Below are 25603 nucleotides of genomic sequence, written 5' to 3' on the forward strand. Positions count from 1 at the left end.
CAATATTTTAAAAATATTGAAATTTAATATATTTTTAAAATGTTTTTCATGTATTTTTAAAATATTTTCAAAAGTACTTTTGAAATACAATCAATGAATAGTTTTAAAACATTTTAAAAATATATTAAAAATATAAAAAATTAAAATTTTTAAAATAATATTTTATAATATTTTTAAAGTATATCATAATTATTTTTGTTAATATTTTAAAAATATTATTAAATATTATTTTAAAAATTTTGATTTTTTTTAAAATGTTTAAATTAATATTATAAAAATTTAAAAGAAAAAAGGAAATGATAATAATAATAAATAAATAACATAAATACATCGACATAAATTCAAACTAGAAAAAGGCCCAAATAATTAAAACTGGAAAAAGACGCAATTATAAAGTTAAAAAATAGAGAGAGAGAGAGAGTTAAAAAAATGAGAGTTAAAAAAAATAGAGAGAGTTAGAAAAAATGATAGTTAAAAATCATGATAGTTAAAAAAAAGAGAGAGCTAAAAAAATGAGAGAGAGTTAAAAAAAATGAAAATGAAAAAATTACATCATGAAATAAAAAACAATAAATAAATAAATAATAAATAATAAAGTCTGGTAAAATATCATAAGAATCCGTCAATAAACAAAATATTACGGACTCAGAGGCCTGCGATAGTTAAGAGATTGAATTTAGGGGCCCATTCATATCAAGCCTGGCTGGTCTGGTGGTAAAGTACTGGACTTCGGATTGCAACTCCATCCCGAAGCGTGGGTTCTAATCCCGACTAGGACGGCGCGGATTTAAGGTAAGTCACAACTCTACGATGATCCACCACCTGGTAGTAACGCATATGAAAACTTGCACACTTCATAACTAGAGTGCGCTACCAGCCAGGAAGAATAATGAAAATTCATTTTATACACTCTTTGAATTTGGTTATATAACTTTTATACTAAGGGTTACATAATAAAATAAGTTTTTTAGTAAACTTTTAACTAAAAAACTTTACATCCATTACATAAACAATGAATATTCTTTAGCTTGTGGTTATTTACGGTTTATACTTTTAAAAACAAATTTTTTATATAACTCTGCTACTAGGGGCGGACCTTGAGTCCGCGCATCCGGCCCTGGTGGTTGGCGGGGGCTGAAAGCGGGCCGGACCGGAGGAGCAAGTCAAATTTGACTAGTGCTCCGGATGGGGTTGGCCGGCCGCGTCCCTCGCTACTCGTAGGGAGGGGCGCTGCGAAGTCTGAGTCCCATGGGTGCAGTGGGTAGGACTTGGAGCGCCGGCGTAACACAGGACTCCTTGGAGTCCTGGCCGGGTGCCACCTGGAATCCCCCACACATCACGGGAGGTAACCTTTCCGCTTCAGAGGCTCCAGTGCTGACGGACCCCTCGGGGTACGGATTCCCATCCTCAGAGCTGCTGGGAGGTTTAAATCCCTCCTGGCGGGGGTTAGGTACTCCGGAGGCAACGGGGTGCTCCTATGAGGGTGGGGTCCGGCTGGACACTGCTGCGGGGGGCCCTATCGCCTGACGAGGTAATGGCCGTAGGCTGACCGTTGGGTGGGAATTAAACTCGGACAAAAGGGGATGCGTAGTGCGGATGCATCTCAAGGGGAGTGTCGTTAGTGTTTGGCGGGCCTACCGTCATAGGCCAAACCCACATAACCATTCACACTCCCGGACCGAGGTCCCCGGACAGCGATGCCCGGGGACGTTCCACTCGGACCGGGCCGCGATTGGTATCTGGTACCTGGGAGTGGGCCTGGAAAACCCCCCCCGGGCCCGCCGGATCTGGGGGCACTTCGGTTCCCCCTCAATCCAGTGCGGGAGAAAGCAGATTTTCACTTCCTTTTAAACAAAAAAAAAAAAAAAAAAAAAAAAAAAAAAAACCATCCTCTACTAGTGACCAATTCAATACTGATTCTACTTTTACGCTGAAATACATGAAAATCTACTATTAGGAAAATATCCGAAGGAATTATTGCATCCAGCTCTCCTTCCTTAGATTAGGTCATTAGGTAAGGTTAGGTTAGGTTAGGTTAGGTTAGGTTAGGTTAGGTTAGGTTAGGTTAGGTTAGGATAGGTTAGGTTAGGTTAGGTTAGGTTAGGATAGGTTAGGTTTGGTTAGGTTAGGTCAAGTTCGTTTCGATTAGATCCGGTAACGCTGCAATGCAGATACCTGGTTTTATCCTTTGGCCATGTGGCTAACTGCAACATATACTAGGGCCCACGAACGATGATCCCTGAAAAATCGGGCGAATAAACGCGTGGGCCATGTAAATGACAACGCTGCAGGGTCGAGCACGCACATCGACGAGACCGGGTATTGTGAACGCGAAAAGCTATTGTATGCGAACTGCTGCTATTCTACCCCTATCTTCAGGTCAAAATTCTTCATAGGAAGCCCTTTCGTAAAAGACCAATTTCTTGTAATTTTGCCCCAATCTCTTCGTCCATTACATGGTTGGATTGCTCGTAAAATTCTGAGCTAAATCATATATAATTGTTATATACAATTTTTATTTTTTCCTTCTTTTTCCTTTTTGAAGCGAAGTCCAATTTTTATTTATAACGTCGTATCTCGAACTGTAACTTTGCTGCTATTTGACCGATTTTTATAAACGAGGCCTCTTTTTACTCGTGTTTTAAAGGAGAGTAACGAAACACTTGCTAAAAAATGTTACACAACTTTCAACAAATTTTGGTTTTTTCTAGCGGAGGGTGAAATTGTAAATTACGCGTAAGTAATTAGGGTTCGATTATGGCTCGGCTCGGCATTGTCCCCGAACTCGAGACTCGGTTCGGGCCGGGGTGTCGCTGTTGCCAGTGTTTGCAAGAAATACCCGCGGCTCAGGGATCATCGTTCGTGGGCCCTAGTATAATTTGTTGCACTTTGCCACGTTTGCCACACTAATTTTTCTTGTTTCGTTTGCGACGTAGCACCTAAAATCTGTGGCAAGATGCAACCTTTTTTGTTGCATTTTGCCACGTGGCTAAATGAGCTGTGGCTAAATGAAACGTAATAAAAAAAAAAAAACAAATTTTCGGCCATTTCAAATTTTCACCGGCGGCTATTTTGGAAATCTCAGTTTTTTTGAAAATCTAACATCAAATTCGTTTTCCTTGCGTCGAAATACCTCTACTAACAGATTTTCGCAAAAATCTCTCGACAACTAACCTGTGTGAATTTTCGGCCATTTTGAACTTTAACCGGCCGCCATTTTGTAACGGTTTGAGATATAGACTTCGGGTTTGCGCGAAAAGTTTTCTTTTTTTATGCTCTTCCGAACGAGCTATCACAAAGGGGGTCTTCCTATTTGAAAATTAAAAGTTGGGGTCCGTTGCTCCCTCCCAAGAGGGACCCCCCTGAAAATTTTAGGGGGGCCAAAAAGTAGCTCCCTTTAACCTAGGGACATCCCCTACACTGAAAAAAACGTTTCCTAAATTCAAGGCGACGCCGTGTTGACCTAAGAAAATTGGATACTTGAAAAAAGTGGACAAGAAACGAAGTCTTGAATGAAGAAAACGGTATTGCCTTGGTCGACGAAAACGCGATTTCTTGAACCAAAACTCCTGTTACATTGAAGCACGAAAACGTTTCCTTCAAATTAGGAAACACCGCCGCGCGAAGAGTTTCCTAAAAGTAAGTAAGTGTTGTGTTGTTTTCAGGAAACGTTTTCTAAAAAAAAAAGGAAACAGTGCCTGCAAGCATTTCCTTAAAATTAGGAAACGGCCGGTTCCGCCGCGTCGCTGCCTTGAGAAGCGGCTCCCCGCCTAGTGTCCACACCCGTTGAAGCGCATACCCCTATCGTTTGTACTGCCGGGGATGATTTCCTTCACGTAGTTGACGCGCTTCGCGCTCCCTCTGGTATCCTGATGAAGAACTCCATTTCGCCCTGGCTGAGATTTGATCCTGTAACCTTCGACATTGTCCCGGGAAGAGTGAAAATCCGACACCGTAGTCCATTCGGCCATCCTACCCTCGCGAGTGATGAGGAGTTATTTTGCTATGTTAAACCTATTCGCATCTATCTCTTTGGCTACACAGATGCCCACCTGCTACCGTTCAATAGCACTTGGGTTTTATCTATAGCAAATACTACTCAATTATCATTTAAATATATTAAATATCCACATATTTCCCTTTTCTCTCTGTTTATCAGCCGGTTCTCAGATATTATTTAAAGACCGTGGGCCATCACCGCCATGACTTAACCAAAGTATTCCCCTTTCTTTTTCATTCGGAGATAGTATGATCATGGAGTAAATTATTTTTTTATTTAATTCTGGTTAAAGGACAGATTTTCATACGTGCCTCTCAAAGGTAAATTATCACTCATTCGATTATCCAATCTGCCGCCCATATCATTAAGGTTAATGCGTAAATCAAGAAAGCTCATGTGAGAACCGCTTCTCATACTAAAAGTAAATATGATTTAAAATTCCAATAAAGTATAGACAAAATAATCTAAGATTATTTAATGCTGGCTATAAAATTGGCACATAAAAGATAAATGATCTTTATGGAGTTTTCAAAATGTACCCGAATAGCGGTAAAGATGTGGTGATAAAGGCATGTATAGGTGATACTTTAATGAGTACATATCGGGCCGAGTCAAGCTTTCTGGGATTTGAAGACACTTAAAAATGTTCGAAGCTACGACCAGATTCAAAGAGTGTACTTGCAGTAAAATGTTGAAAAGCTTCGCATTATTTATTTATACCTACATTAAGGTGATTCGATGGACGCCATATTTTGTGTCAGAACGGCATGCGATATATCGCATCAATTGGTTCCATATTTTCAGCTACTCGTCATTTTTCTCCTATTTTGAGATCGCACTTCTGTTGTCAGGAGTCTATAGCACTCACTTACCAATTTTAACAAAGAAATTCAACGTAATAAAGGCGTGGTTTTTTCAGAGAGAAAACATCGCATTCGATACTGATATCGAACTGCACTCGAATGCGATATTTTCTCTCTGAAAAAAACCACGCCTTTATTACGTTGAATTTCTTTGTTTAAAATTGGTAAGTGAGTGCTTTAGACTCCTGACAACAAAATTGCGATCTCAAAATAGGAGAAAAATGACGAGTAGCTGAAAATATGGAACCAATTGATGCGATATATCGCATGCCGTTCTGACACAAAATATGGCGTCCATCGAATCACCTTAACGGACGCACGCTTTTGTATAGAAAATTTAAAGAAATTTTCGTCGAATCAGAAAATTCACCGAAAAATATTAAAGGAACTTTGGCTCTGATCCGTGCATCTCTAGAAAGCATTCTGACATTTTGGACTGAAAAAAATATTTTTGATAAGGCACAAAAATTCCGTTTTATCAAAACCTCCACCTCTCCGACGCGTAAATTCTTTACGAACAAGAGATAATTGATTAAATTTAAATATACTGGAATTTGTTTGGAGTGGATGGATCTTACGAATAACGCCATCCAAGCGGTTCGGTCGGATTTCTGTAAAGGACCGTTCAAATAATATGTAACGCTCTAAGGGAGAGAAAGGGTCAAGGAGAGAGTTACGCCGTTTTGTTTTTACGTGTGAAAGAATAGGGACCTACGTCGCAAAAGTGTCACGAGGGAAGAAGTGAGTGGGGTCCCAAAAATTGGAAATTTAGCGTTCCGTTTTTTATGAGCATGATGTCATTCATGGGCCGTAAGGGTGCATCGAAATTTTCACGTAGGTAAGCCGCAGAGAGCATGCGGTGGTATACGGACGGAAGGGCTCATCATCTCAAAGTGTATAGATGCGCCCTTCGCCAAAGGAGCGACGGTATATTTGAAACTCCAAAAAACCCAAAAACTTGGGTAAAGAGACTCCGGGCAAGTCACCATCCTCTTGCCAAAAACCTCCAAAAGCTCTTCTTTGTTCCCCTCTTCAGTGGAAAAAGAAAATATCACACTACGACAGTTTCCATTTCTGTCATAGAGTACCCCAAGCGGACCAAAGAACGGAACTCTTAGTCGTTTACACATTTACCTATTTAACAAAATCTCCAGGAGGTCACAGACAGGCTGGCAGCCCCTCATTGGACCAAAACGCACACCGTACCATTTTTTCCTTGTAGGTATGTGCCTCCAAAGTACATGAAATGACTCCTTGAGGGGCGGGCAAGTTTGATTGAAATTCACGTTGTCCTCTGAAAATGAGCTAAAATTTTTACTTACCTGAAGAAGAAGAAAATCGAGTTATCATTTTCTTCCATACACGGTAGGTATGCCTATGAGGTATGAGAGGCACCAGGAACGCCTTCCAAAATTATTGATGCAACCCGCACGACTCCGAAGTCAGCGGAAACTTTCTTGAAGCGTCTCCTAAGATTTTCCCTACGCAATAATCCCCTTCAAAAATGAATGATGCAACAAGCGCGTCCTGTTTGACCACGAAAGCTCCTCAGATGAGAAGTCTTTTGGTCTGGTCAGAAAAATATTCGAACTTTATTTTTCATCTTCTCTTCTCATTTCCCGCATTGACGGAGGCGACATTTTTTGGAAAGCATGACGCGCCCGCCCAATGCTCTCAAAAAAAGTGCGAATAGAATATGGCCTCCATTATGAATGATCGTTCAGGAATACTTGTACAACAAGTCGGAACTGTTTATTTGGAAGTGTACAAAGCCTCCTCGTAGTCATAATTGACTTTTTCCTTCTGATCCCGTACTATCAGTTCGGAAATTGGCCTCATTCTCAGTGAGCCCGAACATCTGTTTCCTAAATATTTTTAGTAGTCTATTACAGGTTGATCCTCAGTGAGAGCATTGGGCCGGGCGCGTCATGCTTTCCAAAAAATGTCGCCTCCGTCAATGCGGGAAATGAGAAGAGAAGATGAAAAATAAAGTTCGAATATTTTTCTGACCAGACCAAAAGACTTCTCATCTGAGGAGCTTTCGTGGTCAAACAGGACGCGCTTGTTGCATCATTCATTTTTGAAGGGGATTATTGCGTAGGGAAAATCTTAGGAGACGCTTCAAGAAAGTTTCCGCTGACTTCGGAGTCGTGCGGGTTGCATCAATAATTTTGGAAGGCGTTCCTGGTGCCTCTCATACCTCATAGGCATACCTACCGTGTATGGAAGAAAATGATAACTCGATTTTCTTCTTCTTCAGGTAAGTAAAAATTTTAGCTCATTTTCAGAGGACAACGTGAATTTCAATCAAACTTGCCCGCCCCTCAAGGAGTCATTTCATGTACTTTGGAGGCACATACCTACAAGGAAAAAATGGTACGGTGTGCGTTTTGGTCCAATGAGGGGCTGCCAGCCTGTCTGTGACCTCCTGGAGATTTTGTTAAATAGGTAAATGTGTAAACGACTAAGAGTTCCGTTCTTTGGTCCGCTTGGGGTACTCTATGACAGAAATGGAAACTGTCGTAGTGTGATATTTTCTTTTTCCACTGAAGAGGGGAACAAAGAAGAGCTTTTGGAGGTTTTTGGCAAGAGGATGGTGACTTGCCCGGAGTCTCTTTACCCAAGTTTTTGGGTTTTTTGGAGTTTATATCATCTCATTTTTGCAAGAAGACTGTTATTTTACCAAATGAAGTCCCCCACTTGTGAAGGAATTGGATTACATTTTACAATAAGGAACCATTACCTCTGGCTCTCCCATAAAAACACATATCTGCATAGGGAAACCAATAGCATGTATTCTGTTTCTAAAATGGACCAGAAATAGTGGCTCCTAATTGCAAAATGTAATCCATTTAATGCTTATAGCTATGAAGTGGATATCTCCTTGCTGTGTAGCAAAGTTTCTCGGATCCGTCTTATTTTTTTACACCCTTGAGTGTCATTTTTAATTAATCAGTTCAAAGCTATTTCGACGATTAATCATTAATTGTTAGATCGAAGAAGAAATTTTCTTCGGAAAGCTATGGCTGAATTGACTTTACAACTGAACTTGTGAGAACATCAACTGAGGCAAATTTTGCAGAAAGTTATACATGGTAAGTGATAATTATTTCAACGCTCTCTTAGTTTTAAAAAGAGATTAGTTTTAAAAATCAAAATCTACACAACTGTAGATATCCCTGAAAAGAAATACAATTGTAGAATCCCAAGAAAAGAAAAAGAAGAAAGAAAAGAAATACGAAGAAATTCAATGATAAATTGCAACTACGGTAGGTACTTATTTCAAATTAATTGCTCTAAAAATTGTTCCTTCAATGAGTAAATAGGCAACATTCTCAACACTACAATGCAATAGAAATAATTTTACCATGGAATTGAAATCCAAAGAAATGTGTGCTGCTTGAGTAATAGAAGTTTGGAAATCAGGGCATTCAACAGCTTCCCAGACCTCATTAGTGTTACAATCTACAAATTGTAAGGATTAAAAGTGTCAAGCTCTCAAAATTTTTGTTCTCTGATTATAAAGAAGCCCTGCTAGAAATGTTCCGTGTCATTTTTATTTTTGTTTGTGAAAGGAAATTATTTTAAGATTTTTTGGCGTTCTTGGCGTCCTCTGAGACTCTGAAAATTTTTGTACTTTATTTTTCATCAAATAATGAACATTTTCATTGTAATTTTTGTCTATTTAGGAGAGTACATTATTCGATGATTATCTTCAGTATGTATTAGATCTTTCCCCCAGCGACAAGGTTTACTGAAATTTTATGAGATCTATATAGTTCTCATAGGTAGGTACTGACCTGCATCATGGTCAATTTCATCTTTGAGGAGTAAATGAAAACAAATTATTTTCTCTTGGTTCCTCAATTCAGGGCTCTGATGAATAAACCCTGTTTGACAACAATGTTAGTAGGTAAAATTGCTCCCTCCAAAATCATTTAAGCGGTATCAATTTAGTGGTAAAGTTATCAACGACCCTCATTGAATCTCATTTGGTTCACTGAATTTCTGAGGGATAGACAGGGTGACAGGTTCTGTAAAAGTTAGGAAATTAAGCCCTCCTCACTGTGAAAATATGTCAGGTAGTTTTGCTGCGGAGCATTGAAATTCCTTCTCCCAGTAAAAAAATTGGACTTTTCAGTTTAAAGAGACTAAACACTTAAAATTAAGTCAAGTAAAAACTTGAAATTTTTGTGAAAGAATTTTTATCTGAGACACCTAATGTCAAAAGAGGACATTCCAAAATCAGGGAAAAGTTAGTGACCACTACGCTAAAAATCCCAGAAAAGAATATTCTGCGCATCGAAGTCATTAATTACACAATTTTCAGAAATTATGTTGAATTATTTATCAGCAGAGAAATGAAAATACTCTGAAAGTCTTTGAGGATGAACTTTGTGGATTGCGGTAAGTAGTTTCCCAGTTTGGCCATGGTATTGATATATTCGTTTCGTCATTAATCATTATCAATAAAAATATCCCTATCTACCGTAAATGTTGGAAAACCAGTGTGCATGTAATCTGGTAATCCTTAATTAATCAACTGTAGATTTCTTACCTGCTAAACTGCCTGATGAGTTGAAAAAAATGTTCACTTTGAGACAGATTCTTATGTCTTGGTTCATGCTTTCGTAAGTTGAGTTGCAATGTCAATTCCGTCGTAGCTTTCAGCAGAAAATTTCTTCCTTGATATAACGTTTGATGATTCATCGTTGAGATAGCTTTGAACTGATTGATGATGAACTAAAAGTGTCATTAATCGATGAATCAGAGATCAAAGTAAGATGTGAAGCTATAAGAGCAGGGATCGTAACGGACAAAAGTGAACGTCTGTTCTACGTGTCTAAACTGAGACTTATCTGAGAAATTTAGCGACACCACACAGAGGTTTTCACTTCGTAATATAAAGCTTAAAATTATTTATCACTGGAGGAGTTTCTTTGGTAAATTAGCATGCTTAAAGGTACATCCTGACGTGAGAGAAAAACAATGGTATTGGTACCTGAGCGTAAGTATGTATGTCCTTGAGTGTTCACGTAGAAAGACTCTCAACAAACATTAAACAAGGAAACAAAACTGGACGAAGGTACTGTAATACCTAATTTACTTTAAAACTGCTAAAAGAAGAACCAAAAGACAAACCTCACTTATCTTAAATGTATAAACACTTGGTATCGCTCAGAAAAACCTTGAGCGAAATGGACTCATATCCGTAGAATTTGAGGAGTAAAAAGGCTGTAATGCCAGAAAAATGTGAGCTTCACACTCTTGAATGGATTCAAGATCACATAATTTTAGTGAAGCGACTTTAAATCGCTTGATTTGAACCAAAAATGAAGAGAGAACAATGAGAGAGTAGAATGGTGAGGTTTTGAGTTCTAAGATTGGATATTCAGAATTCACTTCACGATGAGGCGATAAACTTCTGCTCCAGGTTGTAAAATACGATGATAATGCTTGTCACAAACATTGTTGAAGTCGTAAATGGATTGAAATGATTGAAACCAAATGATTCCGTATTGTATCGATCGTTTTTGTTGCTCTGTGAAACAGGAACTAACCTAACATTCGTGGTTTGTTTTGTTGTTCCGCTGGTGAGATGCTGACTGCAGAGAGCACTAACATTGTCACTCTACCGTGTGTATGTGTTAGTAAATTCGGGTTTTACGATTTTTGGGACATAATCAAAGCTACAGCCTAAACGGTAAAAGTAAATCCCTACTCATATATAATTTTTAGAATCCTCATAACTTCAGGATGTTCCCTCGAAATAACCATAATTTCATTCCAGAATAGTGTAAGCGAGAAATTCAATGATAAACGTCAGCAGGTCGGGTCGCCCATTGCACCCGAAAAGCAGTTTAGACGCAATATTTTTCTTAGGATGCCTTGGTTATTAATGAAACTTAAACGCGCACTACACGGGAACATGACAATTCTTTTGATATAACATTATATAGGGCTCCGATGTCTCGTATTCTCCATAGCTTTGACAGAGCGTGAAAATGGTCAAAGTGGATACTTTTTGCTATTTTAGGCACATATGCGTAATTATCTCGTTTAATAAATCATCAACCTCCTTGAAACTCAACAGTCTGTTAGACGGGACCGAGACGCATCTTTAGACACCAAAATTTCTGAAATCCGTCGCTCCGTTGCTTTGAAAAGTTTACTGAACCGCAACTAAAAACCCAAATAAGCCAAGTTCGTGTAACTATGGTGTCGTTGCCTCGACCGGGCTGTGCTGTGTTGCCAATTGTTGGAGGATAGGTTACTTGCCCGGTTATATTTGATAGGCCTCTCTTGAGCAACTCGCCGAATACATATGGTGGTGTACGGCACGTTGCATCCACCTCCTCAATAGGCGTTTGGTAATTTTTTTGTTTCCTAATTTTAAGGAAATGGGTTTCTTCGATCAACATCAAATAGATCCTTAAATTGAGGAAACAGGAAATGCTATGCCCGTTTCATAATTTTAAGGAAACTGATCTCTTCAAACGACACTCCATGGATTCTTTAATTCAGGAAACGGCTTTGCTTCTCTCCGTTTCCTAATTCTAAGGAAACAGGGTTCTTCGATCAACACCACATGGATCCTTAAATTTAGGACACAGAAGCGATTCCCTCGTTTCCTAATTTTAAGGAAACAGTTTTCCCGTTTCAAGTATCCGTTAGTCTGTTTCAAGAAAACGTATACGTGGTTCAAGAAAGCATGGTTTTCTTAACTCAACACAATTGTGTTACCTTGGATCGAGATAACTGTTGGCTTGTTCCAAGCTAACACCGTGTTGGAAATAGGAAATTTTTTAAGGATACATGTTTCCTTAAATTTAGGACAAGTTTTTTTTTCAGTGTAGGGACGGTGTAAGTTGGCAATCACATAACTCGTTTGCGGTGTCTGAAAATCTCCGCCGCCATGTTATTTTTTTAAAGGAGAATACATTGACATCATTCCTTGAAGTTAATGCAGAATTGTTTTCGCATGGAAAAGAAAAATCACGGTAGTTTTAGAGAATTGCCATTGAGTAGTTTTCCGTTTAAAATATAAAGTATGACAGTAAGTCTGCGACGTCGCAAACCAAGTTATGTGATTGCCGACTTACACCGTCGATATACATAATAAAATCGTATGTAGTTTAACTTGTTTAAGAACCAATCTGGTTACTGATACGCTTTCGCTATCTCTTGAAACTCGAAGATCCTTCAATTCCTCGGCCACACTGAAAAAAAGTAGTATGCTGTTTTAGCACCTAGGATGTCAAAAATGTGTCTGGTGATCCCAAAATGCTGCCTTTACTGCCCTCGCAGTTAACTTCACATCCTACGAATGCAAATTCAACTGCGTGGGCAATCAAGGTAGCATCTTAGGATGACCAGACACATTTTTGACATCCTAGGTGCCAAAACAGCATACCATTTTTTTCGGTGCAGACTTCCCCACTACCTACACGTTGACTAAATCGTATGTATTTACACAGCACGGCGTTTTAACCGCTCTTAAATATACGATATTTTGCACCGCTCATCCAGATGCATGATTCGGGCGTCCGTGTAAATCCATCAGAAACCGGTCATCAGACCGTCTACAGAACCAGCAAAACATTTTTCATTATGGAAAATAAGACTGGTCTGGATTATCTGCTGCACCGGACGGACCAACTGGCCGGGCTCAGTGGCGAAACGGCTGAAGACCTGCAAGTGACGTACTACGATGCCGGTGGTTTCTACACCTCCCATTATGATGCGTTTCCGGTAATTCTTTTTAATAGTTTATTGTCCACTAATTACAATCATCCACGAGGAAAAAAACCGCGTCCATGGTTGTATCTAAGTCGGAGCCGATTTAATTTTGAAAATTTTGATGAAATCGCATACAGTAAATACATCTCGACGGTGAAACTTCCAAACCACGTATCTCGCTTTGCGGCGTTGCAGACTTCTCGCCATACTTTAATTTTAAATGGAAAACCACGCAATGTCGATTCTAAAAACATTTCCGTGATTTTTCTTCTCTCTGGGAAGCAAATTCTGAGAAAATTTCAAAGAATGATGTTGCTTTGTTCTCCTTCCAAAAAAATAAAATACCAGGGCAGATTTTTAAACACCGCAAACGAGATACGTGGTTTGACATTTTCACCATCAATCTGTCACCATCGTGTATGAAGGGTAATTGGACAACATTTTGCAATTTGGAAAGCTCTTGCATTGCATTTTGCTCTAGCTCATCAACAAAAACGCCTATGTGCATATTAAGAAAACTAATGATGATACGTACCTACGTTATTTCTAAACCGAGCAAGAAATTGATCTTATGAATTGAAAAAGGTTGTCCAATGATTACTGTATAATGAGGAATGAACACCTTCATTAGACTGCTGAGTAAGCCTTGTACATACACATTCGGTCATCATCTACATTATATCTATATTATACAGCTACAAGCAAAATCTTGCATGAAACGATGCATTTTCTATTTTCTGCAATTTGCATTCATGTTTCAGTTTGATTTTGAGCTTCCAAACGGTAACCGAATTGCAACAGTCTTGTTTTACGTGAGTACACTATGACTACCAATTTAAACTAGTATTACGCAATTCACAAATTATAAATTATTGTGAAAAAGCAATTTCGTTATTTTCGACCACTTTCTCTAATTTAGCATTGAAGAAAAGTCCTCATCTGTAATGACTTTGTTAATCTTATGATATTCGACGAGTCTAGTGCATGAAATTTCAATTAACATTTTTACGGCGGTTGATGTATTTATTATTTGAAATGATGCTAACCTCAAAGTATTGCATGTTCTCGCAGGCTGAAAGAGGCTCCCAAAATGTTACCTCTTTTCCGCCCGGATCGTGGATTCCTGTAGCTCCGCTTAAATTAAAATCCGAAATGAGAAAAGCTTTTCTAAAAGTTCCACTATGAGATAACGGACCGTTTTGGAGACACGATAGAACAAACTTATCAGGATAGCTAATTGAGAGCTTACTTAAAATGAGAAAACACGACACCTAGGTAAAAATGTCAAGTAAATGCCTCTGCATCTCTAAGATGGTTTGTATGCTTGTGTAAAGATTTTTTACCTGTGTCTGTTCCCATCATGAATTTTAATTAAATCTATCAGTTCAAAAATGATAGAATGATTGAAAATGTTCATGTTTTTGTGTAGTAATACACATTCTCGGGCTGTGACGCGATTTTTATCGTGTCCTGAATAATATCATTTTTTCGAGATGGGTCGTTCCCAAACTGAGATATCACCGAAAAAAAATTGAAGTTAATTTAACATTCTGGATGTAAAAAAAGTGTGCGAGAACTTACAAAATGCTAAAATACCTGCCACAGCAGTTACTTCAGCAATGCCAAGATGTAAAATTAAGTGCTGTGGCGGGTAATTCAGCATTTATAAGTTCTCGCACACTTTTTTTACATTCAGAATGTTAATTTAACTTCCCTTTTTTTTCGGTGATTCAATCTCAGCCAAGAGACCTCCGTAACGTTCCAAAGAGGCGGAAACTCCTACTTTTGGAGGCTCTTCAATTCGTTTTCATCAATTTTGCTTTCCAGCTAAATAGCAATCCAGTTGGTGGAGAAACGGCATTTTACGTGCTCAATGTACTTGTTGAACCGGAGAAAGGCAGCGCCTTAGTTTGGGATAATCTGTGGAGGAACGGAAGGATACATATGTGGTCGGGACACGGTGCTTGCCCTGTGCTTCATGGCCACAAATGGAGTAAGATTTCCTTCTTACTTTAATAAATAACTGACAAAAAACCAAAAGACACTCCTGCCTGTAGAGACATATTTTAGAAATATTGAAACACGGGAAACGTCCAAAAACATCGAACGAAACCGAACGAAACCGAACTTGACAGTTTGAAATTTCAGTACGAAAATCTAGTTGTGAGGCAAATCTGGTAAAATCGTTCATATTCGGGGTCTTTTGATCCAGAACGGTTTTACTTGGAGGGGAAAAACAAGATCCCAGATTTTCATGGAGTTAAGATTATTACCCTAGTAGCAGTGGCTGTTGGGAAAAATTGTAAAAAACTCGTAAATTTTAAGAGAACTTAAAATTTACACCAAAACCACTTGATAATTACAGAAAAAAACTCTTGAAATATTCGTAACAGGAATCTCTTTGTGGGGCTTTTATTTTACATGAAATTAAAGAAAATTTTTAAGTAAATTTAAAGTAAAATTTACTTTTTTTTAAACTTTCCTGCGGGCAAAAACGAGGAGAAAAAAGTGGTGAACAAAAAAGAATAAAACGGAAAGTTGCAGCCCATAAAAATTGAGGATATAGTCAGTTTATTTTTACGTAAATTTTACATTTTCTTTGAATTAAAATAACACTATTTTTTATTTAAAAGAATTTCGCAAATGGGTTGTCTAAAACGAGTATTTTAAGAGTTTTTTTTACCTAAAATTTATAAGTTTTATACATGTTTTTGACAACTTTTTGTAGAATTTTTTTTAAGAGCCATTGCTACTAGGGTACGTTTCCTAGAATTGTAAAATTACTTAGAAAATATTGAATAAGATCGGATTCTCTTCTTTTCCAACACGTTTCTAAGTAAAATCTTATTACTTCCCAGATCATATAGACCAGTTGATGTCTCATATTAAATAGTGGCATTTCCCTTTTAAATCAATCGAATGCTTTTACGTTAGAATGGGACGGTGAAAAGTCGGCGAAAATGTATTAATTGTCATTATAACGAGTGTTGTGCAAGGTTTGCTAAAGAATATTTATCATTTACACTAAGTACACCGTAAATACATTGCTTTCAGTTGCTACTCGATGGTACCATTTAAGAGGACAGATGCTCAAACGGCCATGCACATTGAACGAAGAAGAGTGACATCTCCGATGTGCGTTATTCAATAAGACAACAGCACAATCTTGAGGCTTGAAACAGCACGCAGAATATAGATTCAGAATCAACTCACGTTTATGCATGAGGTCGATCGATCCGCTAAAATCATTGATTACTCGTACATTGATAGTCGATGAAAATGTATCAGAATTAAGAACGAATATCATATAATTCGATTGAAAAGAAGCTATGAAGTCTGGAAGAATGATTTCAGACATTAGCATGAGATATATTTCTACACATGGTGAATTTTGTTTTGTCATAACTGGCAACGCATGAACAGCGTTTACAGCACGCCCTCCCTTTTGAGTATATATGAATTTATAAAAACCTTGACCAGCCATAAACCAATTCCTTCTTCAAAAAGTTTGTCATGATCGAAAATGATTTCAGCGTTTCTACATTAATTTTTAAACAGCTTGTTTTTAAGTACAAAAATTAAGTTTATTAACCCATGTGATTCTATTTGTTAATTTTTCGCGGGAAAAATGGATCTGATAGAGAGACGATTTTGTGCTTAGAATATATCCAGTTAGACGATTTTTTTTTCAGATTTATTCTGACTTGAGACACACTTTAAAGCGTAAAGAGGGAACCAAGGTAACCAAGAAACATGCGGTTCTTTTTTGATTTTCTGAAGACATGGAAAAAGTGGATTGGTCTCATATAGAATTCCGCCAATATACCTACAACTCCCACAAGTAGCCCTTCACTCCCCGAAGAGCTCAGTTCGATTTCTTTAGCCGTATGTCTCTAAAGAGCTTGTTCAATTGGATCGCATTTCGCAAAAAGGAACCAGCGCGATCACAGTACTGATAAAATGTTGCTTTTTCATAAGTTTCTAAAGAAATCTCCCAGAATAGCAAGTAGTTTTTTCTTCTCACCAAAGACCTGTTAATTTTAAATGAGGACAACTGTATAAGTATTAAAAGTCTACATACATTAGGTATTTTTATAGGCATAGAAGAAGTTGCATGATTTTAAAAACACTGTAATCCCACTGGTTCCTTTTTGCTGAATGCGATCCAATTCAGAGTTGTCATTTTAAAATCTCAGCAAGACAAACTATGACATCTTGTACATAATTTCAATATTGTAATTTATACGTGATGAAGTATTTTTTTGGTTTCTTTAGTTCACAAAACCTGATTATGGTAAAATAAACAAGTTTTTAACTTTTGCTTTTGTCTACATTTTTGCCTTGAATAAAAATTGTTGCCTTGAACGACGACCGTTGCTCTTCAAACAGAAATCACTGACTGCAAACGACTATTGGTTATTCCTAAGACTTATGGGGAGAAATCTGCTGCGTCGAGCACCACTAAGTTTTTGTTCCACAACAGATTTACAACTTTTTTTACTGTACTAATCGCAAAACTCACAGGGACAGAAATATAACTTTCCACCTAACCACTGCCTTCTGGCTGTGAAGTGAGGAGAAAAAAAAGACGTTGATAAATAAAGGATACAGGAACCGTTTACACAGCTTGTCAAATGTACCGCTACAAAAATTGTACTTTTACTTTGTTTATACTATCAATTTTGAAAGTAAAGCTGAAATCTCAGCAAAAAGCGATTCCGTTTAGTTTGGTTTTGCCTGGAATTCGGTCAGTGTTTATCACCATGAAAAGCATCCCATGGCCGTACACAGTATTTTCTAATTGGATATTGGATGCTTTGTAATTTTTAATTTATTCTGGGTGAACCCCCTGGGACTCCCCCCCCCCCTACCACTCCTTGTTCGTAGTGTTTTGATTCGCCTGTTTGTAGGATACTGCGATGTAACTCAACTATCAGACCGTAAAAAGGTGCTTGAAAATCGCCTTATTTTTCTTGTGATACCACAAATCTATCATCAACGAACTATGAGGATTCATTTACTCAACTCTTTGTCAGAACTTTCAGCTTACAGCCGAGAGAATGAGCATATGCTTGTTTGTTATGTGCTCGATTTGAAATGTAGTTCACGTTTTTCGGTTGGTGAGGGGTCTCAGTCGATGATTTTAGAAACGGCTTGGTTATATTTAAATTTGAAAGATGGCGGAGAGGCGGAGAGGAGCCTAAGATATTTAGAAAGGATTAGTATACGATACCTTTATTTAGTGCCTCTGAAGTCAAAGCACGGAGAACGATAGTTGTTCTTCTATAATTTTTTTTTTTAACGGCACTGTAGTTTTCTCAAAATTGATAAATGAGATTTTAGTGAGCGAGTTTTTTCATATCAACGGAGCTCATCTCCTTCGGAGAACTTAAATACACGCCTACATTTGTATGGACAACGCTGACCGCTTCTCCAACACGAAGGTATTAGAGCTTGCCCGCTTGTTCTATTTTCCTACTGCATCGTGGTGGTTCAGAAGGAAATGTCCGGTCTCAGATTCTGGCCCCCGATAGATATTCTGGAGTAAAAGTGGACGAAAATTTGAAATAGGCGATATTCTTGTCCCTGGTCTTTTATTAGCATGTAAATATGTTCTACGCCTACTTTTTCGACCTTAGGATAAATAATACACTTTTTTTTACCACAAAATTAAGAATTGTGGCGCAAATCGCAAATCAATATCTTAATTTTTGACCCGAGTTATGATAGGTCAAAGGTCAAATTTGACCTTTTTTCAAAAAATCATAACTCCGGTTCAAATTATCGTAAAAAAAATAAAAAGGGAAAATTTACCAAATTGTAAGCACTTTTAAGTAAAAATCACAGGAATTACTTCAAACTATTTTAAAGGGGGTTTCGGACCCCCAAATACGTCATTTCAAAGGTCATACGATTTTCTCGCGAAATGAGCCAATTTCCCCTTACTTTTCCTCAACGTTATCTTAATAAGTTCAAAATTAGTTCAACATTGCGTTTTCAAGTCCCCAAATTTCGGGCAAAGTTCAAAAAACGAAATTTAATGTGATTCAATTCAACTATTTAAATTTCATTTTTTTAAAAAACTTCGTTCGAAATTTGGGGACTTGAAAACGCAAAATTGAACTAATTTTGAACTTACTAAGATAATGTTGAGGAAATGTAAGGGGAAATTGGCTCATTTCGCGAGAAAATCGTATGAACTTTAAAATGACGTATTTGGGGGTCCGAAACCCCCCTTAAAATTAGTTTGAAGTAATTTCCGTGATTTTTACTTAAAAGTGCTTCCAATTTTTTGAAGTGCTGATTTTTTTGAAAATAGGTCTTTGACCTTTGACCTACTCGGTCAAAAATTAAGATATTGATTTGCGATTTGCGCCAAAATTCTTAGTTTCTTATGCTCTTTTTAATAATGTATCACAAGACAGGGGTTACTATTTGAAAAAAAAAAGTTGGGGGCCCCCGTTCCCCCCCTCCCCCCTGAGGGGAGGACACAAATTTTGACCCCCCTAGAAGATGGTCCCCTTTAAGAAAGAAACATTCCCAAAGTTTCGTTTTTCTGTCTCTAACCGTTCAAAAGTTACGAGGGGGGGGGGGGGATACGGACTTTTGGGACATACCCTGTAATATTTGGTACCAGTAAAGAACATCAGTACCAAGAACGTCTCCCAGAGCGCGCGCACACGGTTGTAGTTTGCTGTTACTAAAATCGCAAGATGAGATTGCTAACTTAACAATAATTTTGCAAAATCAGCAATTTTACACAATTTGTTAATTCATCAAAATTGAATTGTACAAATAGCTTTTTTAACTGTTATAATCGCAATAATAACGCTACATTCGCAATATATCTTGTAAAAACAGCAATTTATGAGGTGTGAAAATCGCAATATTGAGATTGCTAAAATAGCGATTAATTTTGGTAAGTTTCGCAAAATAATTAGTAAAAAGAGCAAAACTATACGCTGATTTGGCAAACATTTTGCAAACCTGGCAAAAATTTTAGCGATAACAGCATAAACCGGTGATGTTATTTTCGCGAAATTTTTGTTTGCTATTTTCGCACAATAAGATTACTATTTTGTCATGGGAACGGAGTTCCCCATGATATTAGAATCGTTCCGTTGCTTTCGCTATGGGATTCCCTATACCTCTGCGACCTTGAGCGTTTCGCCCAGTCTCCGATTTTTGGTTGATTTTCCGATGTATCAAAAACCGTTGTATTTTTTAGCCAATCATGTCTCTACGTCAAGTTGTGTTGATTGCTAAAATTCGCTTTCAGTGAGTTTTTTTCCACTTTGAGATGTCGTGTCTGACTGGTAAATCTGCGCAGAACCACGAAGTTCCGTTTTTAGGCAAATTCTTTTTTTTGGAAGGTTCTGATTGGTTATTTTTCGCCATCAGTTTTCTGTTCGTTGGTGCAAAAGATCGCCTACCTCGGTGTTCTTGAGAAGCCGCCATTATCCCACCTCAAATTTGAAAAATAGAAGTAAAGAAGTAATAACCATCGTACAAGGTGGAAAATTGTTCTGGAGGACTCGTTACGGATAAAGAAGTCAAAATCAGAGCTCGATTGATTGATTTAACTCATGGATACGCAAATATTGCCTTAGCTCAACTGCCGCGATCGGAATGCATAATGGGATGAACCTCGAGACGCATTAAAACAGTGCGAACCATGGCTCCTACAGCAATGCGCTTCAAAAGCAGTCAAGGTCTCTTGTGATAAGTCCCGCCCATTGCCCGAGTCTTTTAAATGCTATTTTTACTCCCGCCCACATGGATCCGTTATAGCCTAGTTGACTAAACCGCCTCGTATTTTTGATTAGGTGCGGGCACCCGGCGATCGGGAGTTCGATTCCCGCCGATTGGAACTACTTTTTAATGGTTGTATTGAATGTTTTAGACTAATCATCAAAAAATAATTAATAGTAGATGATAAATGTGCGAACATTTTCTCGTGAGTTAATATGTTAAACAAAAATACTGGAATATACCTCCTTCATATAATCAGCCACATGTTCCCCCAAATTAATGACGTTATTTTCTTTTTTCAATAAAGTTAATTTGCATTCAACGTTCTTAAGTTAAGCAAAAAGTACCTATTGATACAAATAGAAAGACATGAAAATAGTATGTCTAACATTTCAGTTGTTTTTTTTTTTATTTATTTTTTGTTTTTTTTTTTTTTCAATAAAACAAATTGACTGGGACTAGAATCATCGTATCTCTGAAGACAAAAGCTAAGTTTTTTGATACAGAAATACTAATATATTCATCCTTTATATAATCAGGGAGATGTTGACCCAAATATTGATGTATATTTTCTCTGTTCGCCCAAATTAATGATGGTATTTTCTTTTTTCAATAAAATTAATTTACATTCCACGTTCTTAAAGCAATATTTTCTCCAAAATTCAGCAAAAACTAACAATTTATACCTACGCAAAAAGTAAATAAATAAATAAAGCAATGACATGAAAGTAGTATAGGTAGTACACATCTAACATTTCGGTTACATCTATTTGAATGAAAAAAATGGCAACTTAGGAAGCACATAGGTCACTTATCGACGGTGAAACTACCAAACCACGTATCTCGGTTTGCGACGTCGCAGACTTTCTGTCATACTTTATTTTTTAAATGAAAAGCTACTTAACGTCCAGTCTTGAAAATTTCCGTGATTTTTCCTCTTCGTGCGGAGAAAATTCTGTAAAAATTTCAAGGAATGATATTGATTTGGTCTACTTCAAAAAAATAAAATGTGCGCGGAGATTTTTAAACACCGCAAACGAGATACGTGGTTTGGTAGTTTCACCGTCGTTATGATGCGTATTCGGGCATATGCGTAGAGTAAAAATATCATACTTTACGCTGAAAAAACGAAACTGAAAGTTAAATGCGTTAACTTCCAAAAACCATACATAATCCAACGAAAATAAATAATTTGTAAATAACAGCTTTCTTGTATGCAAAGAAAAAAAATTAAAAATGTTAAAAAAGAGATGTCGACACAAAATTACATAGCCCCTTCAATTCTGAAGATACTACAAACGAACTGTACCTTAAAATTTTCATATCTCAGAAGCAAAAGTTCCCATGACGAATATTGCTATCGCTAGCGATTGCAAAAACCAACTTGTTTGCAAATTGTTTTGCCATTCTCAACAGGAAGGTGGGCATTTTATCAAAAAAAGTGAATTGCAGAAATCGCAAACCATTTTTTGCTATTTTAGCAAGTATTTTTTTTCCGTGCACGATGGCTCCTCACTGTTACAACTCAGAGAGTAAAACGTTATTCGAGAACTTACACATCACTAAATGTTTAAAAACGTTTCTTAATTGTAAAAAAATAAATAGAAGATAAAAAAACCCACAGTATAATTCAGCCATAAGCTGATAAGAGTGTTCAGAAAAGTTTACTCACGACCGTTACCGTAGACTCAATAGTTAAATGTATTCATACAAAAAAACGGGCATGAGTTCCAAATTATTATATTATTATATATTTTATTTTGAAATGTTCATTTGTCAAAGGTTATGAACCAAGCTAGAAATCTGGTGCTCATTTGCTCGTTTCCGTAGATGGTAGCACGTGCTGCGTTTTTTATTTAAAAACTCACGACTCCCACAGAACGGGCTCAAGACCGTCAAAAATAGCTGAAATTTGATTAGGAAAAACTGTGTAAATAATAAATTCCGAAAAATTGGGACGATATGAGTTTTAAGATCCCAGAAATCGTCCAGAATTAAGGAAATACAACTTCCAGGGGAGATGAGGAACTTGATTTTTCGACTTTTATTTCACCCTGGAAAGTCCCCTTTTCTAAATTTTTGCCCAGGTCACAAAAATAGAGCTGAGAGAAAATTCGGGTAAATCCGTTAACTTTAAAGGGTAAAAAAGACCCTCATTTTAAGACAAAAATTGTTCGTGTTTTCACTTTCGGACAATTTCAACACTCATCTTTGTGTGTTTCGAATATTGACTCCCGGTAGAAAAAGTAAAGGACAGAATACCAATGTAGAGCTGTACATAATTTGGGCACGATCGGAATATACCTATATGTATAAAGCCGCTTTTATAGCGCTCACTGGCGCTCTGCGACTCCTAGCCGCCATAGTCCCCTATCCTCCCAAATCGGCAGTCACATTTTAAATATTTTTACATGCCCGTACTCTTACTATAACAGGTAGTCTAATCGCTGCGAGCACGCTTTCATATCTATTAATATATTTTCAGCAGTTTCAATATTCTATGGCACGTTCAATAAAAGTTTACCTTTTTTAGCGCGCTTGGAAATTTCATATTTTTCTAAAATCTTAATTGTGAGTCCGCGTGTCATTCACATCGATCGTTATTGTCAGTATCGTGTTCATCACAATGTTCAACTGCAAATAATATCATCGTTGCAGCAATTAAAACAAGCAGTGAACTCCAACACAATGTGTTGAGAAGGCGCGTCCTTAACTCGCACATATCAACCCCTTTAGTTTTCATTTACAGAGATTTCAAAAAAGGTAAGTAGCACAACAAGAGAATTCATACGATTCAACACTTCAACGATGCACTTTGACGAGACCGTGTATTGTGAATGTAGAGAGCTATTCGAACGAATTTAAGTTTTTTGATCTGCCTGAGGCAAAATCTTATCAGATTCTTGAAGAAAAGTGCTGCGGAATAATTTAAGCGAAGAAAGGAAAAATTCTGTCGAACTCCTAGAAGATAAAGTCAATTTAAAGGTATTTTGGGGCTAAAATACCCAAATCACCGGTAGTATAAATCCCGTTATATTATTGAAAAGAAATTGACTCGATATAAATGCAATTGCTTTAAATACGAGGGTCATCCAAAAAGTAAGTTTCCCTACCTTGTATCTTCCGAACGAAAAGGGATAAATCAAATCGGTAAAAAGTCACATATTAGGCATATTCTAAGCTTTAAAACAAGCTCAAGTTTTTGAAAATCCGTCAAGGGATTCGCGAGTAAACTTAATTTTACTGAGAAAACCTCCTGTCGCCGCGTGCCCACCTCCGGGTCAGGATGCGCGGAGAGTCGATTATAGAAGACTCAGGTTATCGCCTCTATACATCACATCAAGAAGAAATGTTAAACATTTCATTGAGTAACTACCTTACTAGTAGTTAGTAGTAGTTATCTTACTTTTTGACGTAGCCTCCACATCTTCTTTGACATTTTTGGTGTCATTACAGCAGCTTCTTGACGCCCTCCGCGTAGAAGATCTCGTCTTAGCTCCGAAACTAGTCATTGACAGCGATCTGCACTCCCAAATCAGTTGCTTTGCGTAGGGAAATTTTCCCCCAATCCTCCAAAATTTCGTACTTTAGCTTCATGTGACTTTCATTTGTTCCCGAGCGGAAAAACTTCCACGATGGAAGCGATTTTCAACCGACTCAGAGGTACAGATCGCTGTCAATGATTGGTTTCAGAGTCAAGGCGAAAGCTTCTACGCGGAAGGCATCAAAAAGCTGTTATGATGATACCAGAAATATCAAAAAAAGATGTGGAGACTATGTCAAAAAGTAAGGTAAGGCCTACTCAATGCAAAAATTAAAATTCCTTGTTGATGTGATGTATAGAGGCGATAACCCGAGTCTTCTATAATCGACTCTCCGCGCATCCTGACCCCGGAGGTGGGCACGCGGCGACAGGAGGTAGTCTCAGTAAAATTAAGTTTACTCGCGAACCCCTTGACCGATTTTCAAAAACTTGAGCTTGTTTTAAAGCTTAAAATATGCCTAATATGTGCTTTTTTACCGATTTGATTTATTTCTTTTCGTTCGGAAGATAAAAGGTAGGGAAACTTACTTTTTGGATGACCCTCGTATGTCTTGATTTTGTTACTTTAAACGTCTTTCCATGGAAAGAAGTTCAGCCATGTCTATGCTTTATTCATTCATGAATTGAAAGTAAGAAATCTACATCCCAAAAATCTACCGATTTGCCGTAAAATATCGCAGAAACTTGATATACCAGGTAGATGTACCCACTCGTTGAATTTACGAATCAATTTCGTGAATGCACATATGTAAAAGTCAATATGCTATAGTCATTTTGGGTGCCTTTATTTTTCAAGAAACAATTACAAGTAATTTCAATCCCGAAGAACCATCAATTTTCCGTATACAATCGAAAAAATCAAAATATGTCCACTCCCTGACGTGAAAATGATTATGCATCGATATGCTGAACAGAATTCATGTCGATCTCAAAATTTTTCTTAGAGGTTTGTGTTATTATCAGCTTCCCTTTAAACTCCGGTTCGATGGCCGAATCGGCTGCCCAAAAAGCAAGCCATTTTTGAAGGGCTCTATGAGAAATTCATGATATTATCGGCTCTCAGGAAATCACCTCATGGCTGAAACTGGTGGTATAAATGTTTGAGTGCTGAAATAATCGTATTTAAGAAACTAAGGCATTAAACTATGGAGTCAATTTATTTTTAATAATATAACGGGATTTACTACGGGTGATTTAGCTATTATAGCCCCAGAATACATTTAAAGCGCCTTTACGTTCCCAAATCTCGACGGATTTTTTTTTTTTTTTTTGGGGGGGGGGGGGGTTAAACGACTCAAGAGACACTGTAGTTAAAAATATGAAAAAATTTCGATTTGGATGTATAAAACATGTTTAACTCGTTCAGACACACTGTGTATTGTATGGAGTACTGTTGCTATTCGACCTTTGTCTTCAGGTCAAAATTTTTACGAGGAAGCCCCTTGCAAGAGGCGCATTTTTTGTAATTACTCCCAATTTTTTCTCCGTTGTACATATAATGGAATTGCTTGTCAAATTCTGAGGTCAATTTTATCTAATTGTAATTTATACATTTCTTTTTTCCCCTTCATTTTATTTTTTGTTTGAAGAATTCGAGGTTTTGTTGATTTCTTCAGATTTCGAATACTGTAACTTCTCTTCTATTCGGCCGATTTTTATGAATGAGACCTCTTTTAATTCATGTTTTAACGGAGAGTAAGAAAA

The 25603-nt window shown here is 37.4% G+C and overlaps 1 protein-coding gene across 3 annotated transcripts in view; it reads left to right on the forward strand.

Annotated features, from left to right (window-relative positions):
• Positions 1-16923, forward strand: part of LOC109040415 (prolyl 4-hydroxylase subunit alpha-1) — a 33498-nt gene extending 16575 nt beyond the window's left edge. The window contains exons 8-11 of one of the 3 annotated variants that reach the window (XM_072302213.1): positions 12394-12615; positions 13365-13415; positions 14431-14596; positions 15658-16920. In XM_072302213.1, coding sequence (XP_072158314.1) covers positions 12394-12615; positions 13365-13415; positions 14431-14596; positions 15658-15728 — 510 coding nt within the window. In that variant the 3' untranslated portion in view covers positions 15729-16920. Of the gene's footprint in view, positions 1-12393; positions 12616-13364; positions 13416-14430; positions 14597-15657 lie in introns of all 3 variants that reach the window. The other 2 variants (XM_072302215.1, XM_072302214.1) reach the window with 2 other exon arrangements.
• Positions 16924-25603: the final 8680 nt, after the last annotated feature.

This window comes from Bemisia tabaci, chromosome 7 (genome assembly GCF_918797505.1).
Source record: "Bemisia tabaci chromosome 7, PGI_BMITA_v3".
In the NCBI taxonomy this organism is placed as follows: Eukaryota; Metazoa; Arthropoda; class Insecta; order Hemiptera; family Aleyrodidae; genus Bemisia; species Bemisia tabaci.